General features: G+C 43.7%; 1 protein-coding gene across 1 annotated transcript in view; it reads left to right on the forward strand.

Moving 5' to 3' along the window:
* Positions 1 to 1,338: 1,338 nt before the first annotated feature.
* Positions 1,339 to 19,131, forward strand: part of LOC137373883 (rho GTPase-activating protein 11A-like) — a 91,193-nt gene continuing 73,400 nt past the window's right edge. Inside the window, exons 1-2 of the mRNA XM_068039413.1 lie at positions 1,339 to 1,593; positions 18,913 to 18,998. Of these exons, the coding sequence (XP_067895514.1) occupies positions 1,468 to 1,593; positions 18,913 to 18,998 (212 nt within the window). The 5' untranslated portion in view covers positions 1,339 to 1,467. The remainder of the gene's footprint in view (positions 1,594 to 18,912; positions 18,999 to 19,131) is intronic.

A 19,131-nucleotide genomic window follows, 5' to 3' on the forward strand; every position in this document is an offset into this window, starting at 1 on the left:
CATTCGCTATTTTCCAATCGAATGGAACCTTCCCCGAATCTAGGAAATTTTGGAAAATTAAAACCAATACATCAACTATCTCACTAGCCACTTCTTTTAAGACCCTAGGATGAAGTCGATCAGGACCCAGGGACTTGTCAGCCCACAGCTCCAACAATGTGCTCAGTACCACTTCCCTGGTGATTGTAATTTTTTTTTCAGTTCCGCACTCCCTCCCAATTCCTGATTTACAGCTATTTCTGGGATGTTACTTGTATTCTCTATAGTGAAGACTGATGCAAACTACCTGTTCAATTCATCTGCCATCTCCTCACTTTCCATTATTAATTCCCCAGACTCACTTTCTATAGGACCAATGCTCATTTTGTCAACTTTTTTCTTTTTAAATATCTGTATCACCAGCACTCACTTCTAGATGTAGCATGGCTGCAGAACTTTTATTTGATCTGTTGGTTGTGGAATCGCTTAGCTCTGTCTATAGTGTGCTGCTTCTGCTGTTTAACATGTATGTAATCTTTTGTAGCTTCACCAGGTTGACACCTCATTTTTAGGTATGCCTGGTGCTACTCCTGGTATCATCTGTAAATCTAATCAATTTGCATCGAGTTTCTAAATTGAAGTCATTGATGTAAATTAGAAACAATAGCGGTCTCAGCACTTATTAACATTATTCATCAAATCTGCATCCGCTGCTTTTTACATATCTACTAATTTCTTATCCAGTTTTAGGTTTTATCCTGAATCTATACAGATTTTATGGGAACTTTGGCAAGTCTGTTTTGCAAGTCTAAATACAAAATAGCACAAAGCTTACCACAGTTGACAGATTTCTGCTTCCAAAAATAATTTAAAGAGCTTTCTTGTCTAGATTGTTGTACCAATGCTCAAATTTACTCCTGATGATCAATTCCAATCCATGTAAAATAATGTAAGTGACACCAATGGGTGTGTGGTTGATTGTGTTTGTTTACTTTTTTTGAATTTGAGCAGCAGCACCTTGGTCTATTTTCAATATAGCGAACCTCAGAATAATTGCTGATTCACTTTTGGTAAAGCATTACTCATGAAATGTCAACACAACCGCACTTGTTACAGTAAGTTTACAATTTCTCGCACTCTCGGGATCATGACCCACATCGCCAGCCCCAGCACTCCAGTCGACCGTTAGGCTGCGCGCGCACCGGCTTCACTTCAGGCAGCGCCGCGGCCACCTTCACCCCTCAAGACCCCACATTTGAAATAGCTTTGACCAATGAGAGGCGCGCGTTGGAGGAGCGCCACCTTTCGAGTGGAGAGAGGAGCGGAGGGCAAGCGGGGGTAGAGAGAGAGAGGCAGAGGGCAAGCGGGGGCAGAGAGAGAGGAGGGAGAGAGGGGCTGAGCGTGGAGCGACATTGCAGGGAGAGAGGGGCCGACCTCGAAGTAGGGGATCTTCATTGATTGATCGCAATTGCAACCCGTGGCGCCGACATGAAGGCCGATAGGAACGTGCTGAGGCTGGCTGTGGTGCAGCAGCTCCGAGGTTATGGGATCAAACTGAAACATTGGAACAGGATCAACGGCAGCAGCCGAGCGTTGGGCCGGGACCACGGCCGGGTAAGCCATAGGCCAAAAATTCTGGCCAGAGTGCATTACAATGTTTACACTTGGAGGGGTAGGGGATGATGGAGCGTTCGCTGTCAAACAATGTTTACAGTGGAACAAAAACAAAAAATGCTGGAATCACTCAGCAGGTCTGGCAGCATCTGTGGAAAGAGAAGCAGAGTTAACGTTTCGGGTCAGTGACCCTTCATCGGAACTGACAAATATTAGAAAAGTCACAGATTATAAACAAGTGAGGTGGGGGTGGGGCAAGAGATAACAAAGGAGAAGGTGCAGATTGGACCAGGCCACATAGCTGACAATGTTTACAGTGGACCGGGGGAGCTCGGAGTGGAGTCCAATGTTTACAGTGGACCGGGGGGAGGGGATCAGTGGTGTATACAGTTTAAATTGGACTGAAGAGGTGTCAGTGAAATGAAGGGGGCTAAATTCGATAACCCTGAAAGTGGGTGCAGTGCTTGTTTCTGGGCACTATAATGGGGGCCTTGGTTGCAAAAGTGGAAGAGAGATGTCTGTATCTGCACGGGGCCAGGAAGCTTTCCAGACATATGCTCAGAAGGAAATCAGGGCAAATAGCTGTGGAGGTCAACATCAGGAGTCGAGTTCTGAGGACCAGAATGCAGTGCTGCAAGAAGTTCAATGACCTTACAGGAGTGGTCAAGATCAGTGAATGCATTGTTAAATGCCATATCTTCCAAAATGCACCACTCGCCTCCGACACTGTTCAATTCATCACACCTCCGTCACTTACCCAACAATCTAAATCAATCGGGACTCATACTTGACATTCATATGTTCTGCTGCACCCTTAAACAATTTGCACTGCTGCAAGCTTTACACACACTGCCAGCTATTCAAGGAGACAACCACATCATCCAAATAGATTACTCAATACTTATTGACACAGTTTCTCTTGCAGGGCGAGTTGACATACAATTGAGACATTATGAGCTAATTGGAGGGGCACAATTGTGCCTGCATGCAACAGACTGCACTGGCCATTATTGGGATGGCCATTGCTGAAGCCGTGGCCAGCGGCAGGGTTGAAAGTATCGAAGTTGAGAGTGTCCTCATACCTGATTCTCCTGTTCACATCCCAACTCCCCCTCATCCCATGAACTCTTCTGCTTTACAACCTGCAGGTAGTGTAAGCCTGCACCTTTTACATTCTCACCTTCCCTCACCACAACTTTGCCCTTGTGCCTTTTCCCTCTCCCATCCAAGAATTGCAACCTGGCCAGGTAGTGAAGTAACTGCAAGAAGACAGTGATGATGAAGATGCACTCATTTTCACCCTTGCAGCCACCTACTCAGATACTGACACTGCATGTAACTTAGAGGTTAGCATAAAGGAACTGCACGCAGTGAGTCATGGGCATGAGTAGGCGACAGTCAGTGCGGGGGCAAAGAATAGTGCGGATGCCAGCTCCTCGGAGGGCAAGGTCATGCACGAGTTCTGCTGCAGAGGTCTCAGGTGAAGACTTAGATGGGGCAGTGCATAGAAAAAGGCTGAATGCTTGGTGCATTGGCAGGCCTGCCAGAAAGCCCGCTGTCACTCTCAAGGAACATGGAGGAGTCTGGCTGCAACTTGGCACCAGGCTTTGTGCAGAGCTTGGAACTCGTCCTTTTCCAGTGTGGAAGTCCTGACTAACTCTGTGCATATGCTTGTGGGCCCAACCATGGTGCAGCATCAGATTGCCAATGTCACAGCTCCAATTGCAGCACAAGCAGCAGCCACCCAACATCTGAATGCTGCATTGGAAGCTCAGACTGCTGCAATCTTCGTTTACAGTTATTACAGTGCAGAAAGAGGCTTGCAGGGTCTCACAGCAGTCCAGCACTTTGTCCTCCAAATGATTACTAGGATTGCTGGGGTGCCGCCCTGGGAGATTGGCTGTGGTTCTATGGAAAGCAAACCTGCTGTTCTCTCTCGGGAAGACATTTGTCCTCACACCCCTGCCACTCCACCAGTACTCTTTCTGTTGTCTGGCAGCCTGTCTAGACTGCTGCAGAGATGGTGCAGTCCGCAGCCAGGCCTTCTGGGCCCAGAGCTGCTTGAGGTCATCTTCTCCAAGGCCATCTACAGTCTCCTGCACAGGAAGTTCACAGGTTTCCACCAGCCATGCTGCAGCCACTGGGGTAGTACAGCATAGGAGCACAAGTCAGGCAAAGGCACATGGAACACAGGCACAAAGGGAATGCACAAGGATGATATTAGTTCACTTTTATATGCAATATGGCATTTTATCATTTTATAATTTTGGTTTAGAATGTTCGGAATGCATTGTGACCAAGCTGACACGATGATGCTCTATGTCAAAGGAAAGGAAAAGTGTGGGACTGTTGGTAAATGGGGAATTGGGATTGCGGTTACTGATGTCTGACACTGATGAGTTCTCCATGGAGACCCTGACCAGAAAGGTGTTATCTGGGTTCATCTTTCCTTCCTCTTCCTCCTGCTCAGCTGCTCGCTGTGTAGCTGGTGGCAGGAGCTGTCCTCCCATGATGGCAAAGTTGCACAGCATGTAACCATATCACCATAAATCATGACATCTCCTCTGCTGGGTCCAGCAGGACTCTTCCAGAGTGGTTCAGGCAGCGGAAGTGTTGTTTCTGCACACCAATGGCCTGCTCTTAATGCATTTCGTATGCCAGCATAGCTTTCATTGAATGCTGCGCACATGTACATTGGTTGGGGTTGCTTGCCAGAGTCCTGAGCCATGTGGTCAGTGATAGCTCTTGTTTTCCAGGCGCCCCCCCCCCCCCTTGATTGCCGTGGTGGCTCAGTGCAGCTGGCACGGCGGACTGGAGCAGAATTAAGGCATCATGACTACTGCCAGGATACCAGGCATTGACCTGCATGCTTTGCTGCCTAAGGTTACTCACCAACTGGACATTGAGAGAGTGGAATCCCTTTTGGTTCCAAGATAGAATTGACCTGTGTGCCCACAAAGCAATGTTCATGTGGTCAGTGGCACCCTGTACCATGGGGAAGCCTGCAATACGAGTGAAATCATATGCTTGTTCCCTCTGCTTCTCTCTGGCAAGAAGAAATGAAATTTATTTAGCTCTCAGTGGAGAATCTCAGTGCCTTCACATAACAATGGATGGCAAACTGTGAAACGTTGCAAATATTTCCAGCTCCAGCCTAGAAGGAACGAGATATGTAAAATTTCATCTGCACAGCCACTGTCAATGCCCTGCTCTGATGTTGCAGTTGTGGCCGCAGAGGATGGCCGGTTTCAGTGAGGACTTACTTACCGAAGTGCAGACATGTCGTGTTCTTCCTCGCTGAGTTCGAATAGGAAAATTTACATCTGAACCCACTGGGTGGATATGGTCTCCTACTGAGAGCACTACTTTTCCCTACTTTCCAGCAACTTGACCTACTCTGCGTGGCCTCTCTTTGCTCTTCCTCTCATGCTGTTATTCCAAGGGGAATGCCTGTTCATGCACCCGTGTTTGGGAGCAATTGGATTGTGCAGATGTCTGGACCAAGTCCTTCAGCACCTGCCACACCACTCCCTATAGACTTTAGCAACTTTAAGCAACTATTGAAAGCACCAAGCACTTATAGAATCGAAGCAAAGCCAGATGAAATCAACCAGCAACTAACCTGTAAATTGTTAATTTCTTTAAATAGTGCTGGGGGTGCGGGTGGTGGGATTCGTTCCTGCTGCTGACTGTTCAGCTGTATGAGATTGAAAGGGCGTTAGCTGGAACGTTGAACTCCAAAATGCCACCATTAGCGTCAAATCAGCATTGCATGCTGATTGATGTCACAGTCTGCCTGCCCTGCATACTTCCGTTGGCTGTTCACTACGTGTGCTTTAACACCATCACCAATATGGCATCCATCACAACTCACCGCAAAAGCTGTCTGTACCACAGGTTCCATTTTGGAGTGCTAAGGGCACTTGTAGCTCTCAAAAAACAGGCACAACTAGCCCTATTTCTCACCCAAAATGTTTAAATTGTTAGAGATGTAATATTTCATTGGGTAGATTCAGAGTGAAATACAATATTTAAATTGTTTGGGAGGGTCTCAATGAAGTTCAGTGTGTAAATCATACTGGGAGGTTCAGTGAAATACAATGTTTAAATTGGCTGGGGAAAGAGTCAGTGAAATATTGGATGTTGGGGAATGGATTCAATTAATTACAAGGTACCTATTGAATTGCGGGTCATGTTAAACCAGAGGTCTGTGTTGAAGCGTAATAAATAGAATGTTTATGTGCGTTCTGAATGTTTTTTTTGTTTACAATGAGCTTCAGTGTTTATAAAGGACAAGGGTAAAGCAGAGAACTGGAATGAAATATCAGTGTTTATCTTGGTTTGGAGTGAGCTCAGGACATAAGACTAAATGCTGTGTATTTGTAAGCCTTTTTGAAAATATTTTCCAAATTTTACTTCTGAACTAACTTAACTGGCACTCCCGTCATTCCCTGTTGTATAACGTCATGTTCATCTGTTTCCATACTTGTTTAATGTGGTTATTTATATATTAAGTTGGGCACAGATATTTGTCCAAATAATTCAGAGAAATGCCAACTGCATTTCGGAGGTTGAAGGATATTTTGTTAAGAATTTGATCCAAGTTCACTTCGATTTCAAATTGCATGATGGTCTAGGTTTTTTTATTTGAGTTCACAACTTTAATGCTGACTCTGACCACTGGTTTTTGGGCAACAGCATGAAGTCAATGGACTATTGCGGACTGCCAGAAGTCCATATTCAGTCACAGATCAGACGTGTTCTTCATGTCTTTTCTCAAAAGTCATAGTGTTGTGATGCATGCTAATAATATGGTAGTATATGATGTGATGGAAATCACACCTGCCAAATGGAAATATATTAATTTTGTCATGGGACACTACTTGAAACTTTTTACTAGACATTGAAAATAACTTTTTAAAAAATAAAAGCAGAGCTGAGCCGCTGAAAACATAGTTGCACATGTACATTCTGAGAGCCAGTTGAATAGAGACAATGGGGGTGCTCCTTGATTCAGTTAACAAGATTGGTCTGGACAATAAAAACAAGAAATGCTGGAACCACTCAGCAGGTCTGGCAGCATCTGTGGAAAGAGAAGCAGAGTTAACGTTTCGGGTCAGTGACCCTTCTTCGGAACTGACAAATATTAAAAATGTCACAGGTTATAAGCCAGTGAGGTGGGGGTGGGGCAAGAGATAACAAAGGAGAAGGTGTAGATTGGACAAGGCCACATAGCTGACCAAAAGGTCATGGAGCAAAGGCAAACAATGCCCCACCCCCACCTCACTTGCTTATAGCCTGTGACATTTTTAATATTTGTCAGTTCCGAAGAAGGGTCACTGACCCGAAACGTTAACTCGGCTTCTCTTTCCACAGATGCTGCCAGACCTGCTGAGTGGTTCCAGCGTTTCTTGTTTTTATTTCAGATTTCCAGCATCTGCAGTATTTTGCTTTTATTTTGGTCTGGACAATAGTGGTGATCGACATCCTTTGACTGCAAGAGACAAAACTCCATCCCCCCACCGAATGTTAGGGTCTGAAGTTCTGTGAATGGATGATAAATACCTGGTAGTTCAAGATAATATGAGCAGGTGTTGGGTGTTAATTAGTTAATTGTGTTCAAGTGTGTGTGTGTGTGTATATATGTGAAGAGCCAGCCAGCACTGGCTGGTGGGTATTGTTTGGAGAGCAGAAGTAAGCTCTGTGACGAGCAATAAACAATCTACACCAAGATATCCTAGTCCCAGTGTCGTCTTCACAAACTTGGAGTTTTCTCTAACATTGGTAGTAGAGGATGGTTGCCTGAAAGTGAAGATTAGTTAGAGGCAAAGATTTATTTTCAGACAGGAGATTAGAAATTGAGTTTTTTTTTGAGAAAGCTGTATTTGGACCTTTTTTTCAAAGAAAGGTGACTGAAACAAAGTGTAAGGTGTCGGGATATGTTTTTCCACTGCTGTTTTGTGAAGCCAAACATTACGATCAATGAAAGAATGAAGTTGATATATGGATACAGGTTACGTCTTTACCCAAAAGGAAGCAAGGCATAGCCCTTGCACTTGCACTTTCTGCCAGAAGCAAGATCGGGGCAAAGTGTTCTCTGAGCTAGAGGCTCATCATTTGAACGATGAGGAAGGTTTGGACAAACTCTTGAAATATATGGATAAAATATATGTGAAAGATGACGTATTGAGTGCCTATGAGGTGTGGTTGGACTTCGATATATTTAGAAAAATGGGTGGTTCTTCCATAGCAGAATATATTATGGAGTTTAACTGACTATATGCAAGGTTGCAGCGATTCTGCTTGGAAATTCTTAGATCAGTACTTGCCTTCAAATTGTTGGATTGTGCTAGGATATCGAATATGGATAGGCTCTTGGTATTAACTGGAGTTAGATTCAAAGAAAGAGTATGCTGTTTGATCAAAAACATTCCATTCCTGCCGCTTTCCTGGCACAGATGGGCTCTTTAGCGGTGACACCGAAGGTGGAGGATATAATGCTAGCAGCATTTCGAGGCCCAGTATGGGGCCCAGACGTCAGTACGAAAGAAGAAACACACACAAAATGAATGAGGATAGAGACCCTTTTGGCAACTATAACAGACGGCAGGAATTGGGTAATTATGGCAGAAGGATGAACCCCAGGGATAACCGCGGGATGGTCGACAGGTGTTTCTGATGTGACTGAAAGTATCACTATGTTGTATTGTCCAAAAAAGAATTACAGGGTTTTTGAGATGACACATGACGTGGTAGGTTCGGAAGGCGAGGATGACGCTACTGATCAATCAGAAGGAATTGTATTGGTCGCAAGAAGCTTCAGTCTGGTAATGAGTGTCCTAGTCGCAGATTCTTTCAATTGCTCAGTACCAGACAGTAGGTGTACGTCTACAGTATGTGGAGTTGACTGATTAAGGTGTGATATGGATTCATTAATTAAGGAAGACCGAAATAAGGTCTGAAACAGGTTATAGGTTCATATCCTACTCGAGAAACTTGAGTACATAATCTAGGCTGAGTGCTGCAATGTCAGAGGCGCTATCTTTTGGAGAACACATTAAACCGAGGCCCCATCTCCCTCTCAAATGGATGCAAAAGATCCCAATTTGTTATGTTGACGGAGAGCAGGGCAGTTCTCCCTGGTGTTGTGGCCAACCTTTATCCTTCAACCCCACTAAAACTGATTATTTGGTAATTTATCTCATTGTTGTTTGCGGGACCTTGCTGTGCGCAAGTGTGTTGCAGTGTCGATGTTACAACAGTGATTATACTTTGGAAGCACTTCATTAGCATTAACACGCTTTGAGATTTTCTGAGATTGTGAAAGGCGATTTCTTTCTTTCATACTTACATATGGAAACCTAATGGCAAGTTTGCTTCCATAATTCCACCCAATTCCTTGCAAAAAGGGGAAGCATTTGTTGATCCGATGGGATAGAGTTTTGCTCAGTCTCGTGAACCTTTGATCTGTTTAAAATAGTACAACGGACCAAAATAGTCTTGTCGATTTTTTTTATTGGGCTGAATTTTGCTGTCAGCTGCAAAGCAATGGCGCTTGTTGCTGACTTCTTGCAAAGCTGCCCACAAAGAGCTAGTGATCTCTGGCATAATTTTACAATTTCCGGACAGCGGTTTAAATCTGGCACCAAGTCAAGGGGATGTCTTGGCATGCAGAAGCAGTGATATCAGAAGTAGGTAAGCAGCCAATCTCGTTGAAATATTCAAACACAGCAAACCAAGAAGTTAATAGCCTTTTAATTTAAATTTTCATGTAGTGAAATCCATTATGATTTGGATTTAGATCGAAGCTAAAATATAAATACAAACTTCAAAAAAAAATTTACAATATGTGCATTTTTTTAGTGGGAAATTTTGCCATTCTACAAATACAAAATTAGTTTTTTGGGGCCAGTGAAGGTGTTTAGTAGTAATTATGAAGTTAATGTTCCATTTAAAAACCCAGTTACACCTCATTCAACAAGGTGTACATTTTTCAACGGTTCTTACAGAAAGACTAACAATGTAAGAGTGAAATTCTTATTAAATTCATTGATTTACCATTGATTGTCATCTGGTGCCTCAACACAACAGCGCATGCTCTGGAGAAGTGTAGAATCACAGTCAGCAGCTTCTGAATTTCCACATTTAATGAAATGTGTTCAGACTCCAGAAGTTGCTGTCAGTTTCAGTGGAGCATTGATGGCGAATGCTGATAATTTTACTGTCATTACCACTGCAAAATCTGGGCCATTAAAACTGTTGTACCTCCTTCTTCTTTGGCCTCCTTGTCTCGAGAGACAATGGGGGTAAGTGCCTGGAGATGGTCAGTGGTTTGTGAAGCAGCGCCTGGAGTGGCTATAAAGACCAATTCTAGAGTGACAGACTCTTACACAGATGCTGCAGATATAATTGGTTGTTGGGGCTGTTACACAGTTGGCTCTCCCCATGTGCTTCTGTCTTTTTTCCTGCCAACTGCTAAGTCTCTTCGACTCGCTGCACTTTAGCCCCGCCTTTATGGCTGTCCGCCAACTCTGGCGATCACTGGCAACTGACTCCCACGACTTGTGATCAGTGTCACAGGATTTCATGTCGCATTTGCAGACGTCTTTAAAACGGAGACATGGACGGCCGGTGGGTCTGATACCAGTGACGAGCTCGCTGTACAATGTGTCCTTGGGAATCCTGCCATCTTCCATGCGGCTCACATGGCCAAGCCATCTCAAGCGCCGCTGGCTCAGTAGGGTGTATATGCTGGGGATGTTGGCTGCCTCGAGGACTTCTGCATTGGAGATACGGTCCTGCCACCTGATGCCAAGGATTCTCCGGAGGCAGCGAAGATGGAATGAATTGAGACGTCGCTCTTGGCTGACATACGTTGTCCAGGCCTTGCTGCCGTAGAGCAAGGTACTGAGGACACAGGCTTGATACACTCAGACTTTTGTCTTCCGTGCCAGTGCGCCATTTTCCCACACTCTCTTGGCCACTCTGGACAAAGCAGTGGAAGCCTTTCCCATGCGCTTGTTGATTTCTGCATCGAGAGACAGGTTACTGGTGATAGTTGAGTCTAGGTAGGTGAACTCTTGAACCACTTACCGAGCGTGGTCACCGATATTGATGGATAGAGCATTTCTGACATCCTATTCCATGATGTTTGTTTTCTTGAGGCTGATGGTGAGGATAAATTCGTTGCAGGCAGCCACAATCCTGTCGATGAGTCTCTGCAGACACTCTTCAGTGTGAGATGTTAATGCAGCATTGTCAGCAAAGAGGAGTTCCCTGATGAGGACTTTCCGTACTTTGGTCTTCGCTTTTAGACGGGCAAGGTTGAACAACCTGCCACCTGATCTTGTGTGGAGGAAAATTCCTTCTTCTGAAGGCTTGAACGCATGTGAGAGCAGCGGGGAGAAGAAGATCCCAAACCGTGTAGGTGCGAGAACACAGCCCTGTATCACGCCACTCAGGATAGGAAAGGGGTCTGATGAGGCGCCGCTATGCTGAATTGTGCCTTTCATATTGTCATGGAATGAGGTGATGATACTTAGCTTTGGTGGACATCCGATCTTTGCTAGTAGTCTGAAGAGACCACGTCTGCTGACGAGGTGAAAGGCTTTGGTGAGATCATTAGAAGCAACGTAGAGGGGCTTCTGTTGTTTGCGGCATTTCTCCTGTAGTTGGCGAAGGGAGAACAACGTGTCAATGGTGGATCTCTCTGCTCGAAAGCCACACTGTGCTTCAGGGTAGACGCGCTCAGCCAGCTTCTGGAGCCTGTTTAAAGTGACTCGAGCGAAGACTTTCCACACTATGCTTTTCACCCTTGTTCTTTTATAGAGGGTGATGATATTGGCATCGTGCATGGAGAAGTGTAGAATCACAGACAGCAGCTTCTGAATATCCACATTTAATTAAACGTGTTCAGACTCCAGAAGTTGCTGTCAGTTTCGGCAGAGCAATGATGGCGAATGCTGATAATTTTATTGTCATTACCACTGCAAAATCTGGGCCATTAAAACTGTTGTACCTAGTCTTGATAAAACCTCTATTTTTTAGATTAGTTTAATTTCTACCACTCTGATCATAAATTTTATTACTACATATACATCAATCTGGAAATTGTGATTTTATAATAAAATTTGCTTGCAGATTTTATGCAAACTCTTGTATAATTAAAAGTCGTAAAGCACCCATTCCGTACACTGAATTACCTTGAGAGTCAACTGAAGAAATGGTTGAATTTTTTTGAAAAATATATTTACTATACACATGCAGTTATGGTAATTTAAAAAAAAACATTGGTTGCAGAGTACCCCAAGGCAGGGAAATAGAAACTGCTGTGTGAAAGTACGGCGGCACTGAGCGTTTATCTGCCTCCGTCCTCTTCTGGACTTGCTCTCTTGCTTCAAGACCCCCTCTACAACAATATACGCTGTAAGCCCTTTTATCAGGCTGTGTTTCTCTTTGTGTTTCCTAACTAGATCCTTTGATAGGTTTGATGTTTGTGCTGTAGTTGTGAATTGTTTTCCTTTCCACGCTGTTGAATTAATGTAATGACAGAATATTTGGAGTGTGATGTGTATTGGGTCTATGTACAGTAGTTTGATAATTAGAACGATGCATTGTAGTGGTAGTACACCCCTCATACTCTAGGGTTGCAGTTCTAATAAAGGAGGCAGCATAAGTTCATGGCAGATATGTGTGTGGATGACTGATCATTGTACTGCTAGTGCACAGAAAGTTGTCTATGGCTCAGTGTTGAATTTGTAATAGTATTTGGATTGGCCTAGATCACTATTTGAAAAAGTTTAATATTGTGTGTGTATCCCTGTGTCAATCCTTATTTCAGGTTTCCAACTTTCAGTTTCACTGTTTGTTTAAATTTGTGTGTAAAGATGCTATTAAATGGTTGTACCATTTTATAATAATGAATGGTTTCAGCTCTTAAAGTGGCTTCTTGATAAACTCTATTCTATAAAACACTAGGATTGGTGTTAAACATCTTCAACCATTATGAAGTTTTTTTTAACTGTTGTACTTAAAATAGCAAAGAGTATCTTCAGTAAATGTTACTTTTAGGAATTTGCTTTAAAAAGAAAATCAAAATTCCTTGCAGGTCTCTGATTTGAAACCTACTTATTGGCAAACATGGTTTTAACATCTAAAAAGGAGAATGCAGAGGATAATGTTGAGGCTGAGAGTGGGTTCTTGTCAGTACATCATCATCGATTTAAAAATAAACTTTTTAACCTGAATATTGTACTTGCAGAATATTTTCCTTAAGCTAGAGGACCCTGAGGTCAGTTGTACACTTCATATTCAGCACAGCTTATGGGACAAACCTGCGATGTTAAAGTTATCTGTTGCTCAGTATATATTACATAGAAAAATGACATAGTTTATAGCAACTATACATTCCTTCAAGGCACAAAAACCCCAAAAGTAAAGGCAGTCAACCATGGAGAACAAAGTAAGTTTAAGGATTGTATAAGGTTAAAAGAAAAGGCCTATAAAGTTGCCAGAAATAGTAATAAACCTGACGATTGGGAGGATTTTAGAATGCAGCAAAGGAGGACCAAGAAACTGATAAAGGGAGAATAGAATATGAATGTAAACTAGCAAAAAATATAAAAAATGGACAGTGAAAGCTTCTATAGGTACGTAAGAAGGAAACATTTGGCTAAGACAAATGTGGGTCCATTACAGGCAGTCAGGGGAATTTATAATGGGGAATAGAGAAATGGCAGAGAAGTTAAATGATTACTTTGTGTCTGTCTTCACTGAGGAAGATACAATAAATCTCCCAGAATTAGAGATCCAAGGGATTAGGGGGAATGAGGAATTGAAGGAAATTAGTTTTAGTAAGAAGGTTGTATTGGAGAAATTAATGGGCTGGAGGTTGATAAGTCCCCAGGATCTGATATTCTACATCCCAGACTGTTGAAAGAGGTAGCTATGGAGTTCGTGGATACATTGAAACATGGACAATAGGAGCAGGAGTAGGCCATTCAGCCCTTCGAGCCTGCTCTGCCATTCATTATGATCATGGCTGATCATCCAACTCAGTAGCCTGTTCCCACTTTCGCCCCATACCCTTTGATCCCTTTAGACCCAAGAGCTATATCAAACTCCTTCTTGAAAACATACAATGTTTTGGCCTCAACTGCTTTCTGTGGTAGCAAATTCCACAGGCTCACCACTCTCTGGGTGAAGAAATTTCTCCTCATCTCAGTCCTGAAAGGTTTACCCCGTATCCTTAGACTATGACCCCTGGTTCTGGACTCTCCCACCATTGGGAACATCCTCCCTGCACCTACCCTGTCAAGTCCTGTTAGAATTTTATAGGTTTCTATGCAATTTCCCCCCGCCCCCCTCACTCTTCTGAACTCCAGCGAATATAATCCTAACCAACTCAATCTCTCCTCATACGTCAGTCCCACCATCCCAGGAATCAGTCTGGTAAACCTTCGCTGCACTCCCTCTATAGTAAGAACATTCTTCCTCAGATAAGGAGACCAAAACTGCGCACAATATTCCAGGTGTGGCCTCACCAAGGCCCTGTATAATTGCAGCAAGACATCCCTGCTCCTGTACTCGAATCCTCTCGCTATGAAGGCCATCATAACATTTGCCTTTTTTACTGCCTGTTGGACCTGCATGCTTACCTTCAGTGACTGGTGTACGAGAACACCCAGGTCTCGCTGCGTATTCCCCTCTCTCAGTTTATAGCTGTTCAGATAATCTGCCTTCCTGTTTTTTCTACCAAAGTGAATAACCTCACATTTATCCACATTATACTGCATCTGCCATGCATTAGCCCACTCACTCAACTTGTCCAAATCACCCTGAAGCCTCTCTGCATCCTCCTCACAACTCACCCTCCCACCTAGTTTTGTGTCATCTGCAAATTTGGAGATCTTACATTTAGTTCCCTCATCTAAATCATGAATGTATATTGTGAATAGCTGGGGTCCTAGACACATCTTGCACACATGCTGGTCCCGGTCACACCGTAGCTGAAGGGACTCGAAGGAAGGGAATGGGTGACCACCAGGCAGTCCAAGAGAAACAGGCAGGTAGTTCAGGAGTCCCCTGGGGTCCTGCTTGCAAATTGGTATTCCATTTTGGAGGCTGATGAGGCTGGTTCCTCCAGGGAGTGTGGACAGAGCCATGCTTCTGGCACCACAAGCAGCACGTCTGCACAGGAAGGGGGAAAGAGAGGAAGAGCAATAGTAATAGGGAATTTTATAGTCAGGGGAACAGATAGGCGCTACTGTGGCCGTCAACGTGACTCCAGGATGGTGTGTTTCCTCCCTGGTGCCAGGGTCCAGGATGTCACTGGCTGCAGGGCATCCTGAAGGGGGAGGGTGATAAGGCAGAGGTCATGGTACATGTTGGTACCAATGACATAGGTAGAAAGAGGGATGAGGTCTTGCATCAAGAATTCAGGGAGTTAGGCAGTAGACTAAAAAGCAGGACCTCTCGGGTTATAATCTCTGGATTACTCCCAGTGCCACGTGCTAGCGAATATAGAAATAGGAGAATAGCACAGATGAATGCGTAGCTTAAGAGTTGGTGCAGGAGGGAGGGTTTTAGATTCCTGGACCACTGGGACCGTTTCTGGGGAAGGTGGGACCTGTACAAGCGGGACGGTCTACATCTGAACCAGAGGGGGACTAACATCCTTGCTGGAGGATTTGGTCGTGCTGTTAGGAAGAGTTTAAGCTAATTTGGCAGGGGGAGGGGACGCAGACTCCCAGCAGAATAGGGACACAGCTAAACACAGGAAAGCAAACAAGTCAGAGGGAATACAGCGGAAGTAAGTTTCAAGGGAGTAAGACCAGGATGGATGGCCTCTACTTTAATGCCAGGAGTATTACAGGTAAAACGGATGAGTTAAGGGCAAGGATTGACACGTGGAATGGTGATATAGTAGCCAATACGGAGACATGGTTGAGGGAGGGGCAGGATTGGCAGCTCCCGGGATATAGAATCTTCAGGCGAGACAGAGGGGGGGGGGTAAAAGAGGAGGGGTCATTGCAATATTAGTTAAGGAGTCAGTTACTGCAGTAAGGAGAGATGATATCTTGGAGGGGGCATCAAATGAAGCTTTATGGGTATAGTTTAGGAATAAAAAAGGGACAGCCACATTGCTAGGTGTTTATTATAGACCCCCAGATAGTCAGCGGGAAATTGAGGATCAAATATGTGCACAATTCGCAGAGGTGTGTAAAAATAATAATAGGGTAATTATATTAGGTGATTTCAACTTTCCCAACATTAATTGGGATAGTCCTAAGGGCTTAGATGGAGTGGAGTTCTTAGAATGTATACAGGGGAACTTTTTAGCTCTTTTTATGTAGAGGATCCAACAAGGGAGGGTGCAGTGCTGGACCTAATTCTGGGGAATGAAGCCGGACAGGTGGTTGATGTGTTGGTGGGGGAGCATTTTGGTGATAGCGACCATAACATGGTACAATTTAAGCTTGTTATGGAGAAAGAAATAGACCAGTTGCAGAAAAAGATTTTGCATTGGGGGAGAGCAAATTTTAGTAAAATAAGGCAGGATCTGGCCAAGGTAGACTGGAAAGAGTTACTTGTCGGGAAATCTACAGAAGAGCAGTGGGGGGCATTCAAAAAGGAAATGGGGAGGGTACAGGCCCAACATGTTCCCTCCAGGGTAATAAGTAGGAGCAACAAGCCCAGAGAACCATGGATGACCAGAAACATTCAGGGTACGTTGAGAAGGAAAAGAGAGGCTTTTAGCAAATACAAGGAGAGCAAATCAACGGAAGCATTAGTGGAGTACAGAAAGTGTAGGATGGTGCTTAAGAAAGCAATTAGGAGAGCAAAGAGGGGATATGAGAAAGCTCTGGCTGGTAAAAGTAGGGAAAATCCCAAGATATTCTATAAGTATATCAATGGGAAGAGGATAACCAGGGAAAGAGCAGGACCCATTAGGGACCAAGGGGGAAATCTGTGGGTGAAGCCAGAGGACATTGGTAGGGTGTTGAACGAATACTTCACATCTGTCTTCACCCAAGAGAATGAGGATGTAAATATGGAACTCAGAGGGAGACTGTGAGGTTCTTGAGCAAATTTTCATAGGAAGTGACAAGGTTTTGGCAGGCTTAAAAGTGGACAAGTCTCCAGGTCTGGAGATCAGTAAGTTCGCGGATGACACAAAGATTGGCCGAGTGGTTAACAGTGAGGTTGAGTGTCTTGGGTTACAGGAAGATATAGACGGGATGGTCAAATGGGCAGAAAAGTTGCAGATGGAATTTAACCCTGAAAAGTGTGAGATGGTACACTTTGGAAGGAGTAATGTGACATGGAAGTATTCAATGAATGGCCTGACACTGGGAAGTTCCGAGGAACCAAGGGACCTTGGCGCGTTTGTCCATAGATCTCTGAAGGCAGAAGGGCAGGTTAATAGGGTGGTGAAAAAGGCATATGGGACGCTTGCCTTAATCAAGGCATAGATTACAAAAGCAGGGAGGTCATGTGGGAGTTGTATAGAACTTTGGTAGGGAGTACTGTGTGCCATTCTGGTCGCCACATTATAGGAAGGATGTGATTGCACTGGAGGGGGTGCAGAGGCAATTCACCAGGATGTTGCTTGGGATGGAACATTTAAGCTATGAAGAGAGGTTGGATAGGCTTGGGTTGTTTTCACTGGAGCAGAGAAGATGAGGGGTGACCTGATCGAGGTGTACAAGATTATGAGGGGCATGGACAGGCTGGATAGGGAGCAGCTGTTCCCCTTAGTTGAAGGGTCAGTTACGAGGGGACACAAGTTTAAGGTGAGGGGCAGGAGGTTTAAGGGGGATTTGAGGAAGAACTTTTTTTACCCAGAGGGTGGTGACGGTCTGGAATGCACTGCCTGGGAGGGTGGTAGAGGCGGGTTGCCTCACATCCTTTAAAAAGTACCTGGATCAGCACTTGGCACGTCATAACATTCAAGGCTATGGGCCAAGTGCTGGCAAATGGGATTAGGTAGACAGGTCAGGTGTCTTTAATGCATCGGTGCAGACTCGATGGGCTGAAGGGCCTCTTCTGCACTGTATTATTCTGTGGCACAATTTCAAAATTGTGGCAGCCACTTAGGACAGAGATGAGGAGAAGTTTCTTTACTCAGAGGGTTGTGAATCTTTGGAATTCTCTACCCCAGAGGGCTGTGGAAGCTCAATCATTGAGCATGTTTAAAGCAGAGATTGACAGATTTCTAAATACAAATGACATGGGGAAATGAGGGTCGTGTGGGGGAAAAAGGCATGGAAATGGAAGCTCAGCCATTATCATATTGAATGGCAGGGCAGGCTTGATGGACTGAATGGCCTACTCCTGCTCCGATGTTCCAGTATCATACAATCCAGTCAAATTTCATAATGAGTCATCAGTCACGCCTTAGACACACTTTGTTTTGCTTGTTAAGCATTTGGTGCTAAAGGCATTGTACTGCAGTAAAGTGGTGAAAATGCTTTGATTTTATGGCATTCATTTATAATGTTTGTGCTAGAAAATGAATGATCCATTTAAAAAGTTAACACTTAGGATGTCAGGCAGCCCTGTGATAGTATTTGGATTGACCTTACTAAACTTTGAAAATGAATGGCCTAATTTCAGGAAGTGAAGTGTTACTACAAATTCAATAATGTGGTTGTGACAAGCATGATCTTTGTGTGTCCAGAGGTCACTTGTACCAATGGATTGCAATCTTGAGTTTGCAGACTATATTCAGTTTCCCCTCATTTTTAAAAGAGAAATGGTCCTGTGAAGTTATTTTGCATCACTTGCCCTTATCAATGCACATTTTGTTTTTAATTTAGCATGTAATATAAGGCACAGTTGAGAGTAAAGTGTTTTCCAATCAGAAGGGGATTTGAGTAGTTCAATAGATTTATTTTCTTTTAAATGGCAGTACTTCAAACGGTTTAGCTTTGAAAGAATTTTGGTTTGTTCGTGATCGAATTTCAACGAGAAAACTTGTTTTTGAGCCTGCTTTCATTAACTTGTTAACTAAATTAAATACAACTTCCGTAAACATGTTGCAATCTTCAAATCAAGCTACTGAGAATGTCTACACCTACCTGTGGAGTTGCACACTATTTTTCTATAGGAGACCCTTGCCCAAGTCCAGAAAATTTAGATAAAGGTTGACAGTCAAGTGTTTGGAAGGATACTGCTGGAATTTAACCAGGAATATAATTTTATAAGCTGTATCTCTTTTTAAAAAAAAATTGATGTGCTTCCATTTTCTTTGGGTTATTTTGGTAACATCTTTGATGCAAGTTCTGCACTCTTACATTCTTTATGAATTGTTTTTAGGACAAGAAAATATACAGTGCAGTGTTTGGCACCCCTCTGCATGCTGTGCCGCAATGCACTGTCCTTGAACATGCCACCGTTCCTCAGTAAGTAAAGAAAGAGGTTGGTTATTTTTTCACATGGTTGAAAGGCTGAGAATATGAAATCTTTACTTCGTGATCTTGTGCTTGTATTTTTTTAAATGTTTGTAAACAAAAATAGATCACTGCTGTTGAATAT

The sequence above is a fragment of the Heterodontus francisci genome, chromosome 9 (assembly GCF_036365525.1).
Source record: "Heterodontus francisci isolate sHetFra1 chromosome 9, sHetFra1.hap1, whole genome shotgun sequence".
Classification (NCBI taxonomy): domain Eukaryota; kingdom Metazoa; phylum Chordata; class Chondrichthyes; order Heterodontiformes; family Heterodontidae; genus Heterodontus; species Heterodontus francisci.